This window comes from Pagrus pagrus (assembly GCF_965226575.1).
Source record: "Pagrus pagrus genome assembly, contig: HAP1_SCAFFOLD_27, whole genome shotgun sequence".
Lineage (NCBI taxonomy): Eukaryota > Metazoa > Chordata > Actinopteri > Spariformes > Sparidae > Pagrus > Pagrus pagrus.
The window spans coordinates 108369-133500 of record NW_028175436.1 but is presented as its reverse complement, the minus strand read 5'-3'; the positions used below and the strand labels follow the sequence as shown (position 1 = coordinate 133500).

The 25132-nt window shown below is 43.2% G+C and overlaps 1 protein-coding gene across 1 annotated transcript; it reads left to right on the top strand.

Moving 5' to 3' along the window:
• Positions 1 to 13182: 13182 nt before the first annotated feature.
• LOC311253632 (uncharacterized protein) lies at positions 13183 to 19399 on the top strand (the record flags this gene model as incomplete). The annotated part of the gene is made up of 3 exons (XM_084384149.1): positions 13183 to 13226; positions 18686 to 18764; positions 18862 to 19399. The coding sequence occupies 3 exons, from the start codon at positions 13183 to 13185 to the stop codon at positions 19369 to 19371; spliced, it is 633 nt and encodes a 210-aa protein (XP_084240275.1). The 3' UTR covers positions 19372 to 19399.
• Positions 19400 to 25132: the final 5733 nt, after the last annotated feature.

Here is a 25132-nt window from a genome sequence, read left to right as displayed (position 1 = left end):
AGTGTCTGGTTTGACCAGTGTTTTGTTTGTGACCTAAACCAGTTGTAAGTAACTCAGCTGCACTACAATCTGGCATTTCAGGGTGAAAACTGGCTTATGTCAATTTTGAGCGTTTCAGGGCAAGAGAAGCCTCTTTTTGCACTGTACAGTAGCATAAGCTGCATTTGACTGAAAAAAGGTTTTTCAAGCAAGTGGCCTGAACTGGCCTGAACTGGTTGAATTTGGATCCATTTCATGACAAACAAGGTTTTACCTGTCCTTTAATTCATTAAGGGTGAAAACTGGCTTATGTCAATTTTGAGCGTTTCAGAGCAAGAGAAGTCTCTTTTTGCACTGTACAGTAGCATAAGCTGTATTTGACTGAAAAAAAGGTTTTTCAAGCAAGTTTCCTGGCCTGAATGTTGAATTTGGATCAATTTCATGACAAACAAGGTTTTACCTGTCCTTTAATTCATTAAGGGTGAAAACTGGCTTATGTCAATTTTGAGTGAGAAGTCTCTTTTTGCACTGTACAGTAGCATAAGCTGTATTTGACTGAAAAAAGGTTTTTCAAGCAAGTTTCCTGGCATGAACTGGTTGAATTTGGATCTTTCATTGCAAACAAGGTTTTACCTGTCCTTTAATTCATTAAGGGTGAAAACTGGCTTATGTCAATTTTGAGCGTTTCAGAGCAAGAGAAGTCTCTTTTTGCACTGTACAGTAGCATAAGCTGCATTTGACTGAAAAAAGGTTTTTCAAGCAAGTTTCCTGGCATGAACTGGTTGAATTTGGATCTTTCATTGCAAACAAGGTTTTACCTGTCCTTTAATTCATTAAGGGTGAAAACTGGCTTATGTCAATTTTGAGTGTTTCAGAGCGAGAGAAGTCTTTTTCCACTGTTCAGTAGCATAAGCTGCATTGGACTGAAAAAAGGTTTTTCAAGCAAGTTTCCTGGCATGAACTGGTTGAATTTGGATCTTTCATTGCAAACAAGGTTTTACCTGTCCTTTAATTCATTAAGGGTGAAAACAGGCTTATGTCAATTTTGAGTGATTCAGAGCGAGAGAAGTCTCTTTTTGCACTGTACAGTAGCATAAGCTGTATTTGACTGAAAAAAAGGTTTTTCAAGCAAGTTTCCTGGCCTGAATGTTGAATTTGGATCAATTTCATGACAAACAAGGTTTTACCTGTCCTTTAATTCATTAAGGGTGAAAACTGGCTTATGTCAATTTTGAGTGAGAAGTCTCTTTTTGCACTGTACAGTAGCATAAGCTGTATTTGACTGAAAAAAGGTTTTTCAAGCAAGTTTCCTGGCATGAACTGGTTGAATTTGGATCTTTCATTGCAAACAAGGTTTTACCTGTCCTTTAATTCATTAAGGGTGAAAACTGGCTTATGTCAATTTTGAGTGTTTCAGAGCGAGAGAAGTCTTTTTCCACTGTTCAGTAGCATAAGCTGCATTGGACTGAAAAAAGGTTTTTCAAGCAAGTTTCCTGGCATGAACTGGTTGAATTTGGATCTTTCATTGCAAACAAGGTTTTACCTGTCCTTTAATTCATTAAGGGTGAAAACAGGCTTATGTCAATTTTGAGTGATTCAGAGCGAGAGAAGTCTCTTTTTGCACTGTACAGTAGCATAAGCTGTATTTGACTGAAAAAAGGTTTTTCAAGCAAGTTTCCTGGCATGAACTGGTTGAATTTGGATCTTTTATTGCAAACAAGGTTTTACCTGTCCTTTAATTCATTAAGGGTGAAAACAGGCTTATGTCAATTTTGAGTGATTCAGAGCGAGAGAAGTCTCTTTTTGCACTGTACAGTAGCATAAGCTGTATTTGACTGAAAAAAAGGTTTTTCAAGCAAGTTTCCTGGCCTGAATGTTGAATTTGGATCAATTTCATGACAAACAAGGTTTTACCTGTCCTTTAATTCATTAAGGGTGAAAACTGGCTTATGTCAATTTTGAGTGAGAAGTCTCTTTTTGCACTGTACAGTAGCATAAGCTGTATTTGACTGAAAAAAGGTTTTTCAAGGTTTTTCAAGGTGTTTCATAGCCTGAACTGGTTGAATTTGGTTTTACCTGTCCTTTTTAATTCATTAATAGACTACTTGTGTGTTAGCATAGTAGGAGGGAGAAGCCTTTTTCTTTGGATAACCCATTTTTCTCCTGTTTATACTGATTTAGGAGTGAGGGAAGATTTTGTCTTTATATTTTTGATTTGAGGCAGGAAGTTCGGGTAAACGGATTTTGTTTGTTGTGTTAGCCTTGTTCTCCCTCTGAAGCAAAATAAATGCTTCTTTAATGTGACTCCTCTGTGACACTGACTTTTGGAGTGAAAAGAATGGGTAGATTCCCATCCAGTTATGTCCTGGGTTCCCCTAGACCAGGGGCATAACATTGCACTTGGAAATCAACTTGATTCAGGGATGGCTTAAAATATGATTTATTTTCCAGTTAGTACTTTGCATTATTTCAGCTACTGTCCTACATTACAATCCTGTTCTTTATACCCGTTTTTAAAAATCTTTGAAAAGACGACAAAGTTTTGCTTGACTGTTGTGCTTGCTGTGTATTTTGTGCTGCAGTCTGCATATTGTGTGCTATGTGCTGTGGGCTGTGTATTTTGTGCTGTGGACTTGTTTAAACAGCACCTGTGATTTTCTGTCTGTTACCTGTTTAACAAACAGCTGCACATGAAGAACAAGCTGCAGTCTGTGTTTATGCTGTGTATTTCGTAATGTGGTCCGCGTACTGTGTATTTTGTGCTGTGATCTGCGTGCTGTGTACTCTTACTGTATATTTGTACTTTGGTCTGTCTACTGTGGTCCCTGGTCTGTGTATTTCGTGCTGTGGACTGTGTACTCGGTACTGTGTATTCGATATTCATACTGTGTACTAGTTCTTTGGTCTGTGTACTCGGTATTTGTACCGTGTACTTGTTCTGTGGTCTGAGGTATGTACACTGTGGTATGCGGTGTACTGTTTACTGTGGTTGGTGTACTCTTACTGCGATTTGGTGTTCGTACCCGTGTACTCGGTCTGTGTAGTCATACTGTGGCCTGTGCATTTTTATTGTGGTAAGTATACTATGTTCTGTGGTATATAGACTGCATGTACTGTGGTCTGTGTACTCCTACTATGGTCTGCGTGTATGCTGTGTACTCGTACTGTGGTCTGTATGTATGCTGTGTACTCTTACTGTGTATTCCAGAGGCTCCGAGCCTTTGCCGCTGGCCTCCAGTGGGTTCCTGCCGGTTTCGAGAGGGTCCGCGCCTTCGCTGCCGGCTTCCAGAGGATTCGATCCTTTTTACTGTGGTATGTATACTATGTTCCGTGGCATGTATACTGTATGTGGACTGCATGTACTGTGGTCTGTGTACTCGTACTGTGGTCTGTATGTATGCTGTATACTCGTACTGTGCTCTGCATGTATGCTGTGAACTCATACTGTGGTCTGTGAACTTGGTATTGTGTATTTGCACTGTGTACTCAGCATTCGTTCTATGCATTTCCTGCTGTGTATTTTGTGCTGTGGACTCGTACTTTGGTCTGTGCACTCGTACTGTGTATTTGTTGTTTGTACCGTGGTCTGCGTGTTGTCTCCTCTGTATTCGTACTGTATACTTGTTCTGCGATCTGTGTACTCATACTGTGGTCTGTATGTATGCTGTGTACTCATACTGTGTATTCCAGAGGTTCCGAGCCTTCCCAGCTGGCCTCCAGTGGGTTCCTGCCGGTTTCGAGAGGGTCCGCGCCTTCGCTGCCGGCTTCCAGAGGATTCGATCCTTTTTACTGTGGTATGTATACTATGTTCCGTGGTATGTATACTGTGGTATGTGGGCTGCATGTACTGTGGTCTGTGTACTCGTACTGTGGTCTGTATGTATGCTGTATACTCGTACTGTGCTCTGCATGTATGCTGTGAACTCATACTGTGGTCTGTGAACTTGGTATTGTGTATTTGCACTGTGTACTCAGCATTTGTTCTATGCATTTCCTGCTGTGTATTTTGTGCTGTGGACTCGTACTTTGGTCTGTGCACTCGTACTGTGTATTTGTTGTTTGTACCGTGGTCTGCGTGTTGTCTCCTCTGTATTCGTACTGTATACTTGTTCTGTGATCTGTGTACTCATACTGTGGTCTGTATGTATGCTGTGTACTCATACTGTGTATTCCAGAGGTTCCGAGCCTTCCCAGCTGGCCTCCAGTGGGTTCCTGCCGGTTTCGAGAGGGTCCGCGCCTTCGCTGCCGGCTTCCAGAGGATTCGATCCTTTTTACTGTGGTATGTATACTATGTTCCGTGGTATGTATACTGTAGTATGTGGGCTGCATGTACTGTGGTCTGTGTACTCGTACTGTGGTCTGTATGTATGCTGTATACTCGTACTGTGCTCTGCATGTATGCTGTGAACTCATACTGTGGTCTGTGAACTTGGTATTGTGTATTTGCACTGTGTACTCGGCATTTGTTCTATGCATTTCCTGCTGTGTATTTTGTGCTGTGTACTCGTACTGTGGTCTGTATGTATGCTGTGTACTCTTACTGTGTATTCCAGAGGCTCCGAGCCTTTGCCGCTGGCCTCCAGTGGGTTCCTGCCGGTTTCGAGAGGGTCCGCGCCTTCGCTGCCGGCTTCCAGAGGATTCGATCCTTTTTACTGTGGTATGTATACTATGTTCCGTGGCATGTATACTGTATGTGGACTGCATGTACTGTGGTCTGTGTACTCGTACTGTGGTCTGTATGTATGCTGTATACTCGTACTGTGCTCTGCATGTATGCTGTGAACTCATACTGTGGTCTGTGAACTTGGTATTGTGTATTTGCACTGTGTACTCAGCATTCGTTCTATGCATTTCCTGCTGTGTATTTTGTGCTGTGGACTCGTACTGTGTATTTGTTGTTTGTACCGTGGTCTGCGTGTTGTCTCCTTTGTATTCGTACTGTATACTTGTTCTGCGATCTGTGTACTCATACTGTGGTCTGTATGTATGCTGTGTACTCATACTGTGTATTCCAGAGGTTCCGAGCCTTCCCAGCTGGCCTCCAGTGGGTTCCTGCCGGTTTCGAGAGGGTCCGCGCCTTCGCTGCCGGCTTCCAGAGGATTCGATCCTTTTTACTGTGGTATGTATACTATGTTCCGTGGTATGTATACTGTGGTATGTGGGCTGCATGTACTGTGGTCTGTGTACTCGTACTGTGGTCTGTATGTATGCTGTATACTCGTACTGTGCTCTGCATGTATGCTGTGAACTCATACTGTGGTCTGTGAACTTGGTATTGTGTATTTGCACTGTGTACTCAGCATTTGTTCTATGCATTTCCTGCTGTGTATTTTGTGCTGTGGACTCGTACTTTGGTCTGTGCACTCGTACTGTGTATTTGTTGTTTGTACCGTGGTCTGCGTGTTGTCTCCTCTGTATTCGTACTGTATACTTGTTCTGTGATCTGTGTACTCATACTGTGGTCTGTATGTATGCTGTGTACTCATACTGTGTATTCCAGAGGTTCCGAGCCTTCCCAGCTGGCCTCCAGTGGGTTCCTGACGGTTTCGCCGCCGGCTTCCAGAGGGTCCGCGCCTTCGCTGCCGGCTTCCAGAGGATTCAATCCTTTTTACTGTGGTATGTATACTATGTTCCGTGGTATGTATACTGTGGTATGTAGACTGCATGTACTGTGGTCTGTGTACTCGTACTGTGGTCTGTATGTATGCTGTATACTCGTACTGTGCTCTGCATGTATGCTGTGAACTCATACTGTGGTCTGTGAACTTGGTATTGTGTATTTGCACTGTGTACTCAGCATTCGTTCTATGCATTTCCTGCTGTGTATTTTGTGCTGTGGACTCGTACTGTGTATTTGTTGTTTGTACCGTGGTCTGCGTGTTGTCTCCTCTGTATTCGTACTGTATACTTGTTCTGTGATCTGTGTACTCATACTGTGGTCTGTATTTATGCTGTGTACTCATACTGTGTATTCCAGAGGTTCCGAGCCTTCCCAGCTGGCCTCCAGTGGGTTCCTGCCGGTTTCGCCGCCGGCTTCCAGAGGGTCCGCGCCTTCGCTGCGGGCTTCCAGAGGATTCAATCCTTTTTACTGTGGTATGTATACTATGTTCCGTGGTATGTATACTGTGGTATGTGGACTGCATGTACTGTGGTCTGTGTACTCGTACTGTGGTCTGTATGTATGCTATGTACTTGTTGTATCTACTCTGGTTAAAGGAATCACGCCTCTTACTGATGTCCACAACCAATTTATTTTCTCTTTGAAAGTTACGGAGCACTGTGAAAACTGCAACAAAACACATTTTACATACATCACTTTCAGAAATTATTTTCCCAAACAAAACGTACACAAATGTATAGAATAATTACCGTGTGCACCTGATTAGCCAGTAGTAGACAGTTTTCTCTCGTCTTTCTCTCTTCCCCAATTCTCACTCACAACTTCCAGCTCACATCTTATGTTAGTCCGACAGGAAGTAATCTCTCACCACTATTTTAACTTAAACATTTCATACATTTCAAGTCTGACAGCAGAACCATGAATTAAACTGCATTTAGGTTTCATCATATAATAATAATAATAATAATAATAATAATAATAATAATAATTATTCAGAAGTCAAATGTGATATCAACCCAACTTTGGTGTTGCCATGGTAACACATAGATGCTATGGCGAGCGTCAGCTACACTCCCACCAAATTACCTTTGATTAGCACAAATGGAGATGTGAAATACACTTACACTCTTCATTAGATGATTAATGGTGATTTCTGAGTACTGTTCTGTTGTGTCCTTTAAAGGTGACTAAATGGTCTAAATGAAATGATAGTAACATGCTTTGGTCGAAAAAAACGTAGGATTAAGCACAGCAGGGTTCTTTACACACCAGTTTCACAGGCCTGCTCTAAGCGGCCGGTTTGAGTGCCTTTCCCTACTGCATGCGCCTCCCACCTCTTCCTGCCAGGAGGAAGACGTGAGGATGGCATCGCATGACCATGGCAACGGGCAATACACAACGCAAAGCAACTTTTCTGTGTCCGTGCCTGCATATAACTGATAGTAGCACAGCAGACATGTAGCAGGTAACCCCTGTCTCCAGCTCCAAAACAAAGTAGTGATTGCTTTACTGCAGATAACGTTTTGGTGCTCTCAGGTCTGGTCTCTCATGCCAGCAGCTAAGATTACACACTATGCCAATTACCTTACAAGTAAGCTAGTAAGGTAGCTGGCATAGTGTGGGAGGAGATACCCAGCGCGAGGGCTGGAGTATTCAAATCAGTCCGGGTCGTTTAGAGTCTCAATTCCTGACTCCGATAGGAAGGTAGGAAGGTCCGGTCCGGGCATGTAGGTTCACCAGAACCCACACGCCTTGTTGAGAACAGTCTGTCAATCGCATTCAGTGACCAGCTTAGCAACTCCATCATGGACCAATTGATTCTCCTTAGTGTCTCGATTTACAGGAGTCAGCTGAGTTCTTCACACAAGTTGACATTTGTGCTTTTCAATGTCAGCTATTGTTTGGGTACAATTGGTTTATTAAATCATATAATTTGAGTATTTTTGATTTGATAAATAATTGATTTGTATGTTCCCTGTAATTGGCATAATGTAGAATTCTCAAAGCTCTTTTTTGGAGTATTAGCAGGGCATGTGTGTTGCCTTTATAAGTGTGTCCCCAAACCTCTGTACAGTATTGTAGGTGTGGAGAGACTAGTGCGCAATACAACAGATAAAGTGCTTTCTGATTTAGTAGTTTTTGTGCCTTCCAAAGTATGGACACACTCCTGGCCAGCTTACTTTTTAAGTGTCTTATGTATGGCTTCCAACTTAACATGTCATCGATAATCACTCCCAGCACTTTGTTCTCACTAACCCTTTCAATATTCACTCCATTAACTTGAATGTTAATACTCTTCTTGTAGCCTTTTTTCCCATACAGCATGTATTTAGTTTTCTCTAGATTTAGTGATAGTTTATTTATATCAAACCACATATGAAGCTTGGCCATTTCATTATTGACTGTTTCCACTAATTGGTTCAAGTCATCCCCAGAACAGAAAATATTAGTATCATCTACGAATAATATGCAAAGTATCCAATATTCTGAAATTAATATGTCATTTATATATAGTATAAACAGCTTTGGACCCATAACTGACCCCTGTGGGACCCCACAAACTATGTCCAAGCAAGTTATTGTGTTATCACCCATTTTAACATATTGGGATCTCTTGTGTAGGTAGCTCTTGACCCATTCCAGTACTATACCTCTAATACCATATCTCTCCAGTTTAGCTATCAAAATATCGTGGTTAATGTTGTCAAATGCTTTTTTCAGATCTATGAAAATTCCTATTGAATGTAGTTTTTGGTCAGCAGCATCAGTAATGATTTCCACAGACTCGGTTAAAGCTAGAGCAGTCGAGTGGTTTCTTCTGAATCCATATTGGCTATCGTATAGCAGATTGTGTTTGTTGATGTAGTTGTCTAGCCTATTGTTAAATAGTTTCTCTAGAGTTTTTGACAGTTGTGGCAGTATTGAGACTGGTCTGTAATTAGTAATTTCGTGTATGTCACCTTTCTTGAACAGTGGCACAACTTTTGCAACTTCATTTTGGTGGGAAATGTCCCAGTTTGAAATGACAGGTTGCAGATGTGTTAGAGGTGAAATGATTCCATCTAATACTTTCTTAATTAGCTTCATGTCGAGGTCATTGACATCAGTGGATGTTTTTGCTACGCATTTGTTGACCAGGTGTCTAATCTCTATGTCCTTCACTGGTGTGAGAAACATTGTGCTGGGATTTCTGCCTCTGTCCTTATCAAAGTGGTCCCAGTGTAGGGATGAGTCAGGAATGTCCTTGGCTAGATCTGGCCCCACATTAACAAAGAAGTTGTTGAATCTTTCTGCTATGATTCTCATGTTATCTTCCTTCATGGTATTATCCTTGAAGTAGGGAGGGTAGCTAGGTTTTGTATTTTTATTCTTGATCACATCGTTTAGAGTATCCCATAGTTTTTTGGTATAGTTCCTGTTTTCTGCTAGTAGATTACTGTAGTATTCTTTCTTGTGATCATTTAGGATGCCATTTAGTTTGTTTCTCGTTTCTGACTGGTCCGTCCTTAATTTTATGTACTGTCCGTACAGGGTGTTTTTCTTCCTGCAGGCATTTAGCAATGTTTGTTAGCCATGGTTTCCCCTCCTTATTTTGATTTGTCTTTTTTTCACAGGACAGTGTCTGTTATACAGCGTTTTAAATACTTGCAAAAAGGAATCATATGCACCATTCACATCTGTTTCATTGTAAACATTGTTCCAGTTTTGCCTCAGTAGTTCATTTTTCAGTGTATTCATTCCTTCTTCAGTCCTGACCCTTCTATATGTGTTTTTGTTCAGTGTCTGTCTCAGTGTGTTTCCAGTCATAGATGGCAAAGATTGGTAGGTGGTCACTTGTATTATTTATCAGTAGTCCTCTTATTATGTCATTCCCTATAATATAATATAATATAATATAATATAATATTAGTGAAAATATTATCGATTAGAGTAGCACTGTGTGTTGTGATCCTGCTTGGTCGTGTAATGAGAGGTTGTAAGCCCATCGTATACATCATATTAGTGAACTCATCAATCACTGTATTTTGTTTTGGGTTGAGTAAGTAAATATTTACATCACCACAGATAAAAACCCTCTTTTGGCTAGTTTCTGAGATTATTCCTCCCACACATTCATTGATATCTTCTATTTTTGAATCTGCTTACCACTATATTTCTACCTTTTGTCACAGATTTCAATTGTCACACATTCCATTAAGTGCTCAACAGCTTTAGACATATTTTGTACAGTCTCATACTTGATGTTATTGTCAATGAACAGGGCCACTCCTCCTCCACCTTTGTTTCTTCTGTTAACACAAACAAGTTTATATCCATCAAGGCAAAAATCTGTGCCTTCGTCTTCATTAATCCATGTTTCCGACACCGCAATGATGAAAGGATTTTTGAAGTGATGTTAGGTATTCCTTGATGTGGTTGAAGTTGGTCTATAGACTCCTGCTATTAAAGTGAATTAGACAGTTTCCCATCCATCTCAATGCTCTCGTTGTATTGATCTTCAGTGTAGCACTGGCATTTCTCAGTCATGTTAAAGTAGAAGTGATTATCCGGGTCAATTCCTTCATTCGGGTCTGTTAAGGTGTGGTTCACATGTTGATTTGTAATCAGCTCCTCACTTTCATGCTCAGCAATCCTCTCTGATATTTCCATCATCTTTTTAGTCTGTGTAAAAACCCTTGACCTTTGCTGTGCTGTAGTTATGGAGTGTTCGTGAGCCATACCTTAATTGTTGAATTTCTCCAGTTCGTCCTCACTCCTGATTTGTATTATTATGACTTCTTCTGCTGAAGATCCATTTGTTTTGATGTGGATTCTGCAGTTTGCCGTCCAGGTGTGGTGAATCTTGCCCCCTTTCTTCAGTTGGCGAGCTTTTCTGGCGATGTCAGCATTCTTTTTGATGAGATTCTCGTTGATGTAGACATCCGAGCCTTTGAGCTTCCTGCCCTGCTTCAGCAGTGCTGTCTTGTATTTTCTATTGGTGAATCTCAGCACGACAGCTCGCGTTCCAGACTCTTTCCTCCGGGGTAAGAGGTGACATACTTCCACATTGTTGAAATCCACATCGATGTCTTTGTCAGCCAGGAACTCAGACACCTGCTTCTCCACAGATTTGGTATCCGATTCATCAGGCTCCGACGACCGGTTGGCCGCAGCCGCAGCCGCCCTTGCGTATGTCTGATGCTTAATTTTGAGGCCAGTCACAATCACCTCATTGAGTCTTCCCTGCTGTTCCAGCTCCTCCACTCTGTTCCCCAGCTCCTTTAGCAGCTGGTCTTTTTTTGCATTCTCTTCCTGGAGCTGTTTGATTTCAGCTATCACCTTTTGGAGAGGTTCCATCTTCTTCATGATTTCGGTCATGCTTTCCTTAAGCTCCTCTCTCATCGCCGCCAGTCTTTCATTCATAGCGTCCAACATTGACTCAGCTTCGGCGCTATTCTCCGACCTGGTGTTTGTTCTAGGTTTCCCCATTTCCTCTCACTTGTCTTTTTCTCCTTTTTTCACTTTCCTTGTAGTGCAAGTTATCTCAAACTTGGCTCTGCTGCGCTCTGTTGCTGCTTGCAGCTCAGCCGCTTCAAGGGGACGTCCCTTGAAGCGGCTAATGACCACTTTTAGCTTAAAGGAGACATTTAATCAATGACTAATCTTTCCCCCTTTTAGCTTCTGAATGGGTCTTTGAACGATGGATGGCTGGTTGAGGCGTTCACCCCCTTTTCCTAACTTTCGTTCTCCAACTTGCACTGTCACTTTTTGTACCAGTCCACCATCATCTTCACGTGCTTCAACAACCTTAGCAATTTTCGATTCATCGCGAGGGACGTCCTCTTCTTTGATGATTACAATATCACCCACATCCATGTTACGGCTTGGCGCATGCCATCGCTGTCATAGAGCAATGTTTGATAGGTATTCCTTCCTCAATCCGTGCCAAAATTGCTCTGACAGGTATCGAACCCTTCTCCACCGTTTTTTTAGTGTACAGGTCTTCCTTGATGAACTTTCCCGATGGAGGGAGTGGAACAGAAGATTTCATTGTGATCAAGCGATTTGGCGTGAGTGGCTCCAAACTTGTGGGATCACTGATGTTGTCGACAGTGAGTGGGCGGTTGTTTACAATGGACATAGCTTCATAAAGGAATGTCCTTAAGGATGTATCGTCCACCCTTCCAGCACTGCTGGCAAGGACTGTGCTCATACACTTCTCGCTGTCCTGATTTGGCGCTCCCAGGCGCCTCCAGCATGACTTGAGTGCGGCGTATTCATCTGGAAGTCACACTGATTGTCTGCCAGGTATGCAGCCACTCTTTCCTTATTGCGTTCTTTCAGAGCCTTTGCCATTTCCTTTCTTGCTCCCACGAAATTAGTGCCCTGGTCCGATCTAATGTGTCTAACAGTTCCACGGATAGCGACAAAGCATCGGAAGGCATTGATGAACGCATCGGTCGTCATATCCTCCAACATTTCTATATGCACTGCTCTGGAACAAAGACATGTGAAGAGGAGGCCGTACCGTTTTTGTTCCTAACGACCTTGCTTGGTATGGAAGTGACCGAAGCAGTCCATGCCACAGTAAGTGAATGGTGGTGTAGGATCAACACGGTCACTCGGTAAGTCCACCATCCGTTGTTCCTCTGGCGGTGCAAGCACCCTCCTGCACCATACACACTGCCTGATGTATTAGGCTACAGCTTTACTTCCACGCACTATCCAGTAACCGTTGGCTCTTAATCCATTGAGAGTTTGTCCTCTGCCTTGGTGTTGTATTTTATCATGATGATGTGCAATGATGAGGTTTGTGACAGCGCCATCTTTAGGAAGGATTACTGGGTGTCTCAACTCAAAAGGCGCAGATGCCTTTCTCAGTCTTCCTCCCACTCTCATTATACCATCTTGGAGAAACGGGTCAAGCTGAGTTGGTGGTTGCAAGGTAGCTTTCCTGATTTCTCACTGAGCATGTCCAACTCCTCTTGGAAGGCATCTTGTTGCGCAAGCTTAATGAGTCAGTGCGGCTTGCCTTCTCTCTTCCACCTTTTTAAAGGTTCCGTGGTCTTGATTCTCTTAGCCAACCGCTAGATACAAGCAATGACATTGAGCGCTGTGGTCCATCTTGAGAACCTTGACAGGTGTCCTTGGATGTCAAACTGCCTTATAGCCTCAGTTTTCAGCACCTGTGTAATCCTCACCTCCGGATCTCCCACCAACAGCTCTGATGTGACCTGGTTTGTGGTTATCTCTCTCCCATAAAATCTTAGGACCAGAGAGCCAATTTGAGTTGATGAGGTCGGCCACCTTGAGGCCTCTGGAGGGGTCGTCAGCCGGATTCTCTCCTGTGTCGACGTAGTGCCACTGTCTTGTTAGTGGTTTCTCGAATTCTCTGGACACGGTTCGCAACAAAAGCATGAAACCTTTGTGCTTCATTGATGTAGCCAAGAACCACTTGAGAATCTGTCCAATAATATTCCTCATCGATCGTGAGCTCCAGCTCCTCCCTTAACATGTTGCTTACGGCTGCTGAGGTTACTGCGGCAGTTAGCTCCAACCTTGGTATTGTGACTATTTTGGTTGGCGCGACTCTCGCTTTACCCATGACCAAGGAGCATTGCACTTTCTCTTTGCTCAACAACCTGATGTAAGAGCACTGGCTATATCCTTGACTGCTCGCATCAGAAAAATTATGCAGTTCAACTCTCTGGACCTCACCAAAGCTATCAGGTATGAAGCATCTTGGAATCTTGATCTTCTCAAGGTTTTCCAAATCCTTCATCCAGTAGTGGTTCGTCCCACCCCATACCTCTCTGACACATCTCCTGCAGTACTTTTTTTTCTTCAAGGATAAATGGAGCTAGAAACCCCAAAGGGTTGTATAAAGAGGCCACGATTGAAAGAATCCCTCGTCATGTCGCTGATTTCTCATCAAGTATCACCTTAAAGGAGAAGCTGTCGCTTTCAATGTTCCATCTTACACCTAGCACTCTTTGCACTGGTAAGTCATCATGGTTGAGATCAACATTTTTTATCTCCACAGCGCGTTCTGCAATGTCAATGGAATCTAGTACCTCTCGGCTATTTGAAAGGAATTGTGAAGGTGCAACTGTCCTTTAGCACACACAACTTGGGCTTCCTTCACTAACTCAATTGCCTCACCAACCGATTTCACGCTTATGAGGCCATCATCGACGTAGAAATGCTTCCTGATGAAGCTAGCTGCAAGGGGCACTCTTTCTCATTTTGACTAGCGAGGTGTTTCATGCCATAATTGGCGCATCCAGGGGAAGATGATGCTCCAAACAGGTGCACCTTCATACGGTATTCTGTGGGTTCTGAGTTTGTATCCCCGTTTTCCCACCAGAGAAACCGCAAATAGTCTATCTTCTTTGCTGACATGAAACCTGTGGAACATTTTTTCCACATCGCACATGACTGCAATGGGATGTTTACGGAAACGGCACAGTACAGCTGTGAGACCGTTTGTAAGATCGGGTCCTGTTAGCAGATAATCATTTGATGAGGTGCCTTTGTACTTTGCAGAGCAGTCGAAAACAACCCGAAACTTGTCTGGTTTCCTGGGGTGGTAAACCCCTTGATGGGAGATGGGGGATAAATTAGTCAATTTTAGGCATTTGGCCGCGTCATCCTCCAGCGCCTTTCTTTTTCTTCTCTCTCTCCCTCTCGGCACTGCCTTTCCTCTTTTTTTTTACCCGGGTTAGGGTCCATCATCGACGAAGCCTCATCTCCTCTCCCGGTCCACTCGCTACACACACACACACACCGCAGCAGGTACCAGAGAGAGAGATGCAGGCCAGCAGGCCAATCATAGGCCGGCGCTTCGGGAATACTCCCGGTTCTCCCTATGGCCAGTCCGGGCCTGTTCCACACATGGCTCTGTTTCTACAGTCTTTAGAATTGTGACCTTTTCTCAGACACACAAAACAGTTTATTTTCATGTATAATTTTTTTTCTTTTCCTGCAGACATTTGTTAGCTTTTTGCATCTATGTATGGAGTGGTTTTCTCCACAGCAAATACACTTGCTTATGTTTGAGTTTTGTAGCGGTGTGCTCCATTGCTTTGATTTTCCAGCATCTTTCAACCGGATTTCATTAAGGTCTGGTTTGGATGTGGAGCTCGATGAAACTGGGGCCTTCACATTTGTTTCAAACGTATTCGCTTTTGAGCGCTTCATCTCTCTTGCTGGTGTCTCTGCAGAGTGCCTTTAAGCATGTAAGGATGACACTGGATTACATGCAATATGTGCCTCTTTAGCGACAAATGAAGCAAACTCATGAAAGCTTGGATAGTCACGGCCTTGATCCAGCTGCTCTGTGACGCAATTCCACCTGGATGTCACCCATTCAGGAAGCTTGACCAGCACTTTCTGGTTCTCCTCGCAGTCGTTCAGAACCTGTAAACTCTTCATGGGACATGGCATTACTACATGTTTGGAGAAAATCACAGAATTCTCTCAGCTTGACACTCTTTTTCCACCGATCCTTGGCTTCTCTCTGAAAGCCCGTTGCACTGCAAAGGAATGGCCATATCTGGCGTTCGACCTATTCCATGCTTGTTGATAGGCTTCTTCGTCTTTTCTGTAGAAGCTGCCCTCAAGAAAAGATTTAGCTTCCCCTGCTATGTACTTTTGCAGGTAGAACAGCCTATCTGCAGGATTAGAGCATCGTCTTTCTATAAGAGCTTTAAAGCTTGTACTCCATTCTGTGAACTTCAAAGGATCACCTGAGAATACGGTAGGTTCTGGGGTTGGAAGGCGAGTGAGAGCTAATGACTCTTGTAATGCCTGGACTAGGGATGTCTCATTTTTTTTTACAGCTTGCTGTTCTTGGCCTGGGATGGAGTGAGTGAGTGGGTTCGTATCATTAACTTTGCTGCATACAGGACTGCATGATCCATCCTTTCCTTTTGTCTCTTCTTCAGTGTAAACATTTAGTTTGCTTGAATAACATCAATGTCTCTCTGATTTTCACCTGCTTCAATGGCAGCTTCCATATCAATTTCAGCTCTCTTTGCAGCCAACTGAGCAGCTGTTTCTGCCCTCTTAGCCGAAATGCTAGGTGACTCTGAGAGATGGTCAGAATGGTGGCAGCTGCGTGCAGTAACTCTGGAGGCTGCGGATCCATATATGGACCTAGCATAGTCGTTATCAAGTAGCATGCGTAACCTTGATCTTTCTGCCTGAGCATCAAACTCATCTCCTCCTCCAGTGAGGCGTACTCATTAATTGCGGTAAGTCTGCTGTCACAGCTGAGCATGCATCAACTTTCCTCCAAATTTCTTGACTTGGTGTAGTTTGGAGTCGGATGGTATCGTACAGCTCCTTTAATTGGGAACCAAGCTTCTCAGCTCTATCCAACATATCATACATGGCGCCCTCAGAGCACTCTTGCTTCAACCTTGTACGAGTAATAATAATAATTTTATTTATATACCGCCTTTCATACATGAAATGCATCTCAAGGTGCTTTAAACAAATCATCAAACAATTAAAAACAGTATTAATCAACAGTCAGGCAGTAAAAATACACAGTGACAACAAAACAATAGCAGTGATAAAACAAAAAAACAATCATACAAATAAAATTAGGCCAAGTTAAAAACAAATCAATTTGAGGAAAAAATAAAAAGATAAGATACCATACTCAGATCCCTAATTATATGCTCTTTTAAAAAGGAATGTTTTAAGTCGATTTTTGAAAATAGAGAGAGTATCTGTCCCACGAATTTGAATTGGGAGTTGATTCCAGAGAAGTTGGGCCCCGATAGCAAAAAGCCCTGCCTCCCATACTACTTTTTAATACTCTAGGCACAGCCAGCAAGCCTGCATTTTGGGATCGCAGAGTCTTATTTGGGTGGTAGGGAACTATAAGGTCCTAAAGATATGAGGGTGCCTGACCATGTAGTGCTTTATATGTTAGGAGGACAACTTTAAAATCTATTCTAGCAGTTACTGGGAGCCAGTGTAGAGAAGCCAAGACAGGAGAGATATGGTCTCTTTTTCTCGTCCCAGTCAGGACACGGGCAGCAGTGTTTTTGAACTAATTGGAGTGTCCTTAGTGACTTACTCGGACAACCCGACAGTAAAGAGTTACAGTAGTCAAGTCGTGAAGTCACAAATGCATGAATTAATTTTTCAGCATCCTTTAGAGATGGAAGGGATCTGATTTTGGAAATGTTACGCAGATGAAAAAAGGCAGTTCTTGAGATTTCTTTAATGTGAGAGTCAAATGATAAATTCTGATCAAAAGTAACACCAAGATTTCTGACCGTGAGGGCTGAAGTTAAAGAGATGTCATTTAAAATAACAGTATCATTGACTAGATGTTTTCTAAGATGTTTAGGACCCAGTACAATAACTTCAGTCTTATCTGAGTTGAGCAGCAGAAAGTTACGAGTCATCCATATTTTAACATCCTGCAGACAAGCTTGAAGTTTAGAAATTTTGTTGGTTGCGTTAGGTTTAAAGGATAAGTATAACTGAACATCGTCCGCATAACAATGAAAATTAATGTCATATTTTTTAATAACGCTACCAAGAGGAAGCAGATATAAAATGAATAGAATTGGACCAAGTACTGATCCTTGTGGAACGCCATAGCTCACTTTGGTGTACAAAGAGGATTCATCGTTAACATGTACAAACTGAGTTCTGTTAGATAGGTAGGATCTAAACCAGCTTAATACCTCCTTTATATTTTTCCATTTCTCATATGTTACTTTAAATTTCTTATTTTGAATTAACTGTTACTCTTTCAGTTCTTGCATTTTAGGTGTTAATCGTCTTTCACGAGAGGATTTTCTTTTTTTCCTCATCTAACTCTCCTGTATCTTGCCCTTGTGACATGACATTAGACTGACTATCACCATTTTGAGACATTTTGAACTTTCACTCAAAAGTGACACCTTAATATGTAGTTAGTACCTGAAATTAACTTTCCCAACTTGATGAAATCAAGTAATATTGAGCAGTCTTTTTGGCAAAACAATAGCAGTTATTTTTAAAGCATTCAATAGACCCCTTTTTTTCCCTTTTTTTTTTTTTGATGTTCAGGATCCCTTTACTCCTGTTTGTCGAGATTAAACGGTAGTTTATGTTCTATCCATCGATTTCCTGAGGCATAATAATTGCAGTCTGACCTGAGGACTCACGTTGTAGCCCGAAACTGCTCCACGGCGTGTCCGCTGAAACCTGCAGCTGCTGCTGGATGTGTAGCAACGATGCCTGTAGCTCGCTGCAGGATGAGAAACACCACCGCCCGCCAAAACCTGTAGCTTGCTGCAGGATGAGAAGCACTGCTGCCCACCGAAACCTGTAGCTTGCTGCAGGATGTGTAGCACCACTGCCTGTAGCTTGCTGCAGCCTGTAGCTTGCTGCAGCCTGTAGCTTGCTGCAGCCTGTAGCTTGCTGCAGCCTGTAGCTTGCTGCAGCCTGTAGCTTGCTGCAGCCTGTAGCTTGCTGCAGGATGTAAGCACTGCCACTCGTCTTAGCCGTAGTCGGATGAGAAACTCTGAAGCCTTGTGATGGATTAGGACACATTTTCACTGTATCTACTCTGGTTAAAGGAATCACGCCTCTTACTGATGTCCACAATCAATTTATTTTCTCTCTTTGAAAGTTACGGAGCACTGTGAAAACTGCAACAAACACAATTCACATACATCACTCTCAGAAATTATTTACCATACAAAACGTACACAAATATACAGAATAATTAACGTGTGTGCCTGATTAGCCAGTAATTTCTCTCGTCTCTTTTTCTCTTCCTCAATTCTCACTCACAACTGTGTACTAGTTTTGTGGTCTGTGTACTTGTACTGTAGTCTGCGTGAATGCTGTGTTCTCGTACTGTGTTTTCCAGAGGTTCCGAGCCTTCCCAGCTGGCCTCCAGTGGGTTCCTGCCAGTTTCGCCGCTGGCTTCCAGAGGATTCAATCCTTTTTTACTGTGGTATGTGGACTGCATGTATGCTATGTACTCGTACTGTGTATTGATACTGCAGTCTGTATGTATGCTGTATACTCATACTGTGTATTCGTACTGTGGTCTGTGTGTATGCTGTGTACTCGTACTGTGTATTCCAGAGGTTCCGAGCTTTCGCCGCTGGCCTCCAGTGGGTTCCTGCCAGTTTCGCCGCTGGCTTCCAGAGGGTCTGTGTACTTGGTACTGTGTATTTGCACTGTGTACTCAGCATTCGTTCTATGTATTTCCTGCTGTGGTCTGCATGCTGTGTACTCATACTTTGGTCTGTGTACTCCAGAGTTTTCGAGCCTTCGCCACTGGCCTCCATCAAGTTCCTACCGGCTTCCAGATGGTCCCTGCTTTCACCGCCGGCTTCGGGATGGTCCAAGCCCTCACCGTCGGCCCCCAGTGGGTTCCAGCCGGCTTCCAGAGGGTCCGAGCCTCCACTGCCAGCTTCCAGATGGTCCCTGCTTTCACCGCTGGCTTCCGGATGGTCCAAGCCCTCACCGTCGGCCCCCAGTGGGTTCCAGCCGGGTTCCAGAGGGTCCAAGCCTTCGCTGCTGGCCTACAATGGGTTCCAGCCAGCTTTGCTGCCGGCTTCCAGAGGGTCTGTGGCTTCGCCACTGGCTTCCAGAGGGTTCCTGCTGGCTTTGCCGCCGGCTTCCAGAGGGTTCCTGTTTGCTTTGCCGCTGGCTTCCAGAGGGGTTCCAGCCGCCTTCACCGCAGGCTTCCAGAAGATCCTCGTACTGTGGTATGTATACTATGGTCGGTGGTATGTAGACTGTGCTATGTCTATTGTGGTCTGTAGACTGTATGTGGACTTGACTGTTCTGTATACAATTTATGTAGACTATATGTATACTGTGAACTATTATGTGGACTTATGTATGTGCACTGTGGACTTATGTGTGTGCACTGTGGACTGTTGTGTGCACTGTGGACTGTTGTGTGCACTGTTATGTATGCCATGTATGTGCACTGTGGACTGTTGTGTATACTTTGTATTCATACTGTGGACTGTTGTGTATACTTTGTATTCATACTGTGGACTGTTGTGTATACTTTGTATTCCTACTGTGGACTGTTGTGTATACTTTGTATTCCTACTGTGGACTGTTGTGTATACTTTGTATTCCTACTGTGGACTGTTGTGTATACTTTGTATTCCTACTGTGAACTATTATGTATGCCGTGTGTGCACTGTGGACTATTATGTAGACTGTGTGTGGACTATTATGTGGACTGTGTGTGGACTGTTATATGGACTGTTGTGTATATTGTGGATTTATACCGTGGACTGTTATGTAGACTGTTGTGTGCACTGTTATGTATGCCATGTATGTGCACTGTGGACTGTTGTGTATACTTTGTATTCATACTGTGAACTATTATGTGGACTGTTATGTATGCCAGGTGTGTGCACTGTGGACTGGTGTGTGCACTGTGGACTGGTGTGTGCACTGTGGACTGGTGTGTGCACTGTGGACTGGTGTGTGCACTGTGGACTGGTGTGTGCACTGTGGACTGGTGTGTGCACTGTGGACTGGTGTGTGCACTGTGGACTGGTGTGTGCACTGTGGACTGGTGTGTGCACTGTGGACTGGTGTGTATACTGTGGACTATTATGTGGACTGTGGACTGGTGTGTATACTGTGGACTGTGTGTGGACTGTTGTGTATTGTGTGGACTGTTGTGTATACTGTGGACTATTATGTGGACTGTTGTGTATATTGTGGATTTATACCGTGGACTGTTATGTGGACTGTTGTGTGCACTGTTATGTATGCCATGTATGTGCACTGTGGACTGTTGTGTATACTTTGTATTCCTACTGTGAACTATTATGTGGACTGTTATGTATGCCATGTGTGTGCACTGTGGACTGTTGTGTGGACTATTGTGTGCACTGTGGACTGTTGTGTGGACTATTGTGTGCACTGTGTGTGGACTGTTTTGTATACTGTGGACTATTATGTGGACTGTTGTGTATATTGTGGATTTATACCGTGGACTGTTATGTAGACTGTTATGTATGCGCACTGTGGACTGTTGTGTATACTTTGTATTCATACTGTGGACTGTTGTATGCACTGTTATGTATGCCATGTATGTGCACTGTGGACTATTATGTAGACTGTGTGTGGACTATTATGTATACTGTGGACTGTTGTGTATACTGTGGACTGTGTGTGGACTGTTATGTGGACTATTGTGGATTTATACCGTGCACTGTTATGTATGCCATGTATGTGCACTGTGGACTGTTGTGTATACTTTGTATTCATACTGTGGACTGTTGTATGCACTCTTATGTATGCCATGTATGTGCACTGTTGTGTATACTTTGTATTCATACTGTGGACTATTATGTATAATGTGGATTTATACCGTGGACTGTTATGTATATACCTTGTATTCATACTGTGGACTATTATGTGGACTGTGTGTACCGTGGATTCATATTGTGGACTGTTATGTATATACCTTGTATTCATACCGTGGACTGTTATGTGCACTGTTGTGTATACTTTGTATTCATACTGTGGACTATTATGTGGACTGTGTGGACTGTTATGTATATTGTATGTGGACTGTTATGTATACCCTGTATGTGGATTTATACCGTGGACTGTTATGTATATACCTTGTATTCATACTGTGGACTGTTATGTATATTGTGGAGTTATACCGTGGACTGTTATGTATACTTTGTATTCATACTGTGCACTTTTGTGTATACTTTGTATTCATACTGTGGACTATTATGTGTACTGTGTGTACTGTGGATTCATATTGTGGACTGTTATGTATATACCTTGTATTCATACTGTGGACTGTTGTGTGCACGGTTATGTGTACCGTGTCTGTGCACTGTGGACTCTTGTGTATACCGTGGACTGTTATGTATATTGTGGATTTATACTGTGGACTGTATGTATTCTGTGGGCTGTTGTGTATACCGTGTATGTGCACTTCGGATTGATACGTATACCGTGGACTGTTTTGTATACCGTGGATTTTTACTGTGGTCTGTGTGTATGCTGTATACTATGTACTGTGGTCTGTGTACTCTATTCTGTGTACGTACTGTGGTCTGTGTATGCGGCATTTGTACTGGGTACTCGTTCTGTGGTCTGTGTATTTCACGCTGCAGGTCGTACTTTCGTCGCCGGCTTCCAGAGGGTCCGTGTCTTGGCCGCCGGCCTCCAGTGGGTTCCAGAGGGTCCAAGCCTTCGCCGTCGGCCTCCAGTGGGTTCCAGCTGCCTTCACCGCCGGCTCCCAGAGAGTCCGATCATTGGCCGCCGGCTTCCAGAGGGTTCTAGCCGCCCTTGCCGCCAGCTTCCATTGGGTTCCAGCCGCCCTTGCTGCCAGCTTCCATTGGGTTCCAGCCCCCTTCACCGCCGGCTTCCAGAGGGTCCAAGCCTTCGCCGTCGGCCTCCAGTGGGTTCCAGCTGCCTTCACCGCCGGCTCCCAGAGAGTCTGAGCCTTGGCTGCCGACCTCCAGCCGCCTTTCGCTGCCGGCTTCCAGAGGGTTCTAGCCACCTTCGCCTCCGGCTTCAGAGGGTCCGAGCCTTCGCCGCCGGCGGTCCGTGCCTTTGCCGGGGGCTTCCAGATGGTCAAAGCCTTCGCTATTATTTCTGTTGTTTATTTCCTTTTATAGGAAAACCACACCTAATTAAGTTTGCAATCATGCTCAATCACCAATAAAGAATTTAATTGAAACTGAAATACTGGACTATGAATCTGACGGATCATCTATGGTGGGTTCGTTTCCCCACACCGGCAACAGTCTCTTCAGGATAGCCACAGTCAGCCAATCCTTCTTTTCATATCCTGTGGACTGTATACGTATACTGTGTATGTGGACTGTGTGTATACAGTTTATATATACAAAGAGTGCTGTGGGTGGGACATTTAGGGAGACTTTATAGGTATATATCATTGCTTGTATGTATTACAGTATACTATACAGTATAGTGCAGCGAGCAACATCTACAGATTAAAGTTAATTTGTGTGTATCTGTATCTGACCCAACACATGAAAAGGGACACACACTGGACCTCATATTGTCATTCGGTCTGGAGTTAAATGTCATTGAGATTGTTGACACACACATCTCCGACCACTTTGCTGTTTTATTCAATATCACACTGCCTCATCCCCCGGTTAAATTGTGCACCACGGAGCTCCGTGTGCGCACAATTAACCCTTACAACTGCCTGCGAATTCTCTGCAGCCTTTTGCGACTCTGTACTGCAGGATCACGACTGTGGTCTCACTCTTAATGAGCTCTTGGACATGTTTAATGGTACCTGTATTGACATATTGGAGTCAGTGGCTCCCTTTAGGTGCAAACGCTCTAAGCGAGTAGGAGAGCCTTGGCTTAATGACACCACTCGCACGTTAAGACGCACATGCAGACCTGCTGAGAGAAAGTGGAAAAAAGATCATCTACAAGTTTCCATAGAAATCTTAAATGAGTGTCTGATCAAATATCAAAATGCTGTCAAATTTGCTAAAAGTCAGTTACTATCCAATCTTGTGTCAGCTAACAACCATAAGCCTCAGTTTCTCTTTAGTACTTTGAATAATATTTTGAACCCCTGTGATCACAGTGCTATTATTCCTTCATCCAAACTGTGTGAAGATTTCTTGAATTTCTTTATTGATAAAATTTTCTGTTATTAGGTCCTCTCTTTTGCCGTCTGCATCAGATCCTGCTGTCCCTCCTATATGCCCTGCTGTCTTTGAGAATTTTGAGCAAGTCTCCCTCCCATCTTTAACTGATATTGTACAGCACCTCAGGCCTTCCTATTGTCCTCTTGACAGCACCCCCCCCCCCCCCCCCGCGCCTTTTTAAGGAGGTTTTCCATATCATTGGCCCTCGTGTTATGGACCTGATGAATTTATCTTTGATGACCGGCTGTGTTCCAGCTGCTTTAAAACATGCTGTGGTCCAGCCCCTCATCAAAAAGCATAACCTTGACCAAACAGTTTTATCAAACTTTAGGGCCCATCTCCAAGCTTCCTTTTCTTTCTAAGGTCTTGGAGAAGGTGGTATATGAACAGCTTCAGTCTTTTATTGATCAAAATGGTATCTCAGAGAAGTTCCAGTCTGGGTTTAAGTCACGCCACAGCACAGAAACAGCGCTTTTAAAAATGTTTAATGACCTCCTTTTGACAGCTGACTCTGGTAACTCTGCTGTCCTGGTCCTTTTAGATCTGACAGCTGCCTTTGACACAGTGGATCATAAAATTCTTCTGTCACGTTTGAACACCTGTGTGGGCATTAGGGGCACTGTTTTTAAGTGGTTTCAGTCCTACCTCTCAGACCGGAGCTTCTCTGTTCAGCTTGGCCAGCATTTTTCAGCCACTTCCCCTCTAAGTTGTGGAGTGCCCCAAGGTTCTGTTTTGGACCCACTCCTTTTCTCGATATATATGTTGCCTCTGGGATCCATATTTAGAAATTACAACATCTCTTTTCATTGTTTTGCCAATGATGTACAAATCTATTTACCCCTAAAGATAAATGGGCAAGCCTCTGTTCAGACTCTACTAGACTGCCTTAAAGATATCCAAACTTGGATGGAAGTTAATTTTCTGTCTTTAAACAAAAACAAAACTGAAATCATTTTATTTGGTCAACAAAATCTGCTTGATGGATGTGACGGCGCCATTGGCTCCCTTAAGTTTTACTGTCATCCTTTTGCAAGGAACCTTGGTGTTATTTTAGAGAGTGACTTTAGGTTTGACAAGCAGATATCCTCCATAGTCAAAACAAAGCTTCTTCCAACTAAGGCTGTTGGCAAAAGCAAATGTTTATCTCCCAAAAAATGTATTTGAGAGATTAATTCACACCTTTATTACATCACGTTTAGATTATTGTAATTCCTTGTTTGTTGGCCTGGACCAGAAAGCACTGCGCCGCTTGCAGGTTGTTCAAAATGCGGCTGCCCGCCTGCTGACTGGAAAGAAAAAACGCGAGCGCATTACTCCTGTCCTTGCATCTTTGCACTGGCTGCCTATTAATTTTAGGATTCAGTTTAAAATTTTATTAATTGCTTTTAAATGTATGAATGGTCTGGCACCACCTTATTTATCTGAGCTTTTACAGTTGCACACCACTGCTAGGGCACTTAGGTGCTCCTGGCAGTACCCAGGTCCAGACTCTCCACTCGTGGAGACAGAGCCTTCTCAGTCGCGGCTCCTAAGCTGTGGAACAGCCTACCTCTCCATGTTAGAGCTGCACAGTCCGTTGAACATTTTAAAACACTCCTAAAAACGTATCTTTTCTCCTTGGCGTTCACTCCCAGCTAAGCAAGCAATCTTGGCTCTCTCTTTTTCTTTCCCTCTCTCTCTCTTTTTTACTCCTTTTTTATTCTCTCTTTTTAATCTAAATTTGTTTTAAATTGACTACTATCCCTTGTGTTGTTTTAATTATTTGTTGTAGTGTTTGTGATTAACTTTGTTGTGCTTTTGCAATTGTACAGCACTTTGGTCAACTGAGGTTGTTTTAAATGTGCTTTATAAATAAATTGTGACTTATCTTGTGACTTGACTTGACAAT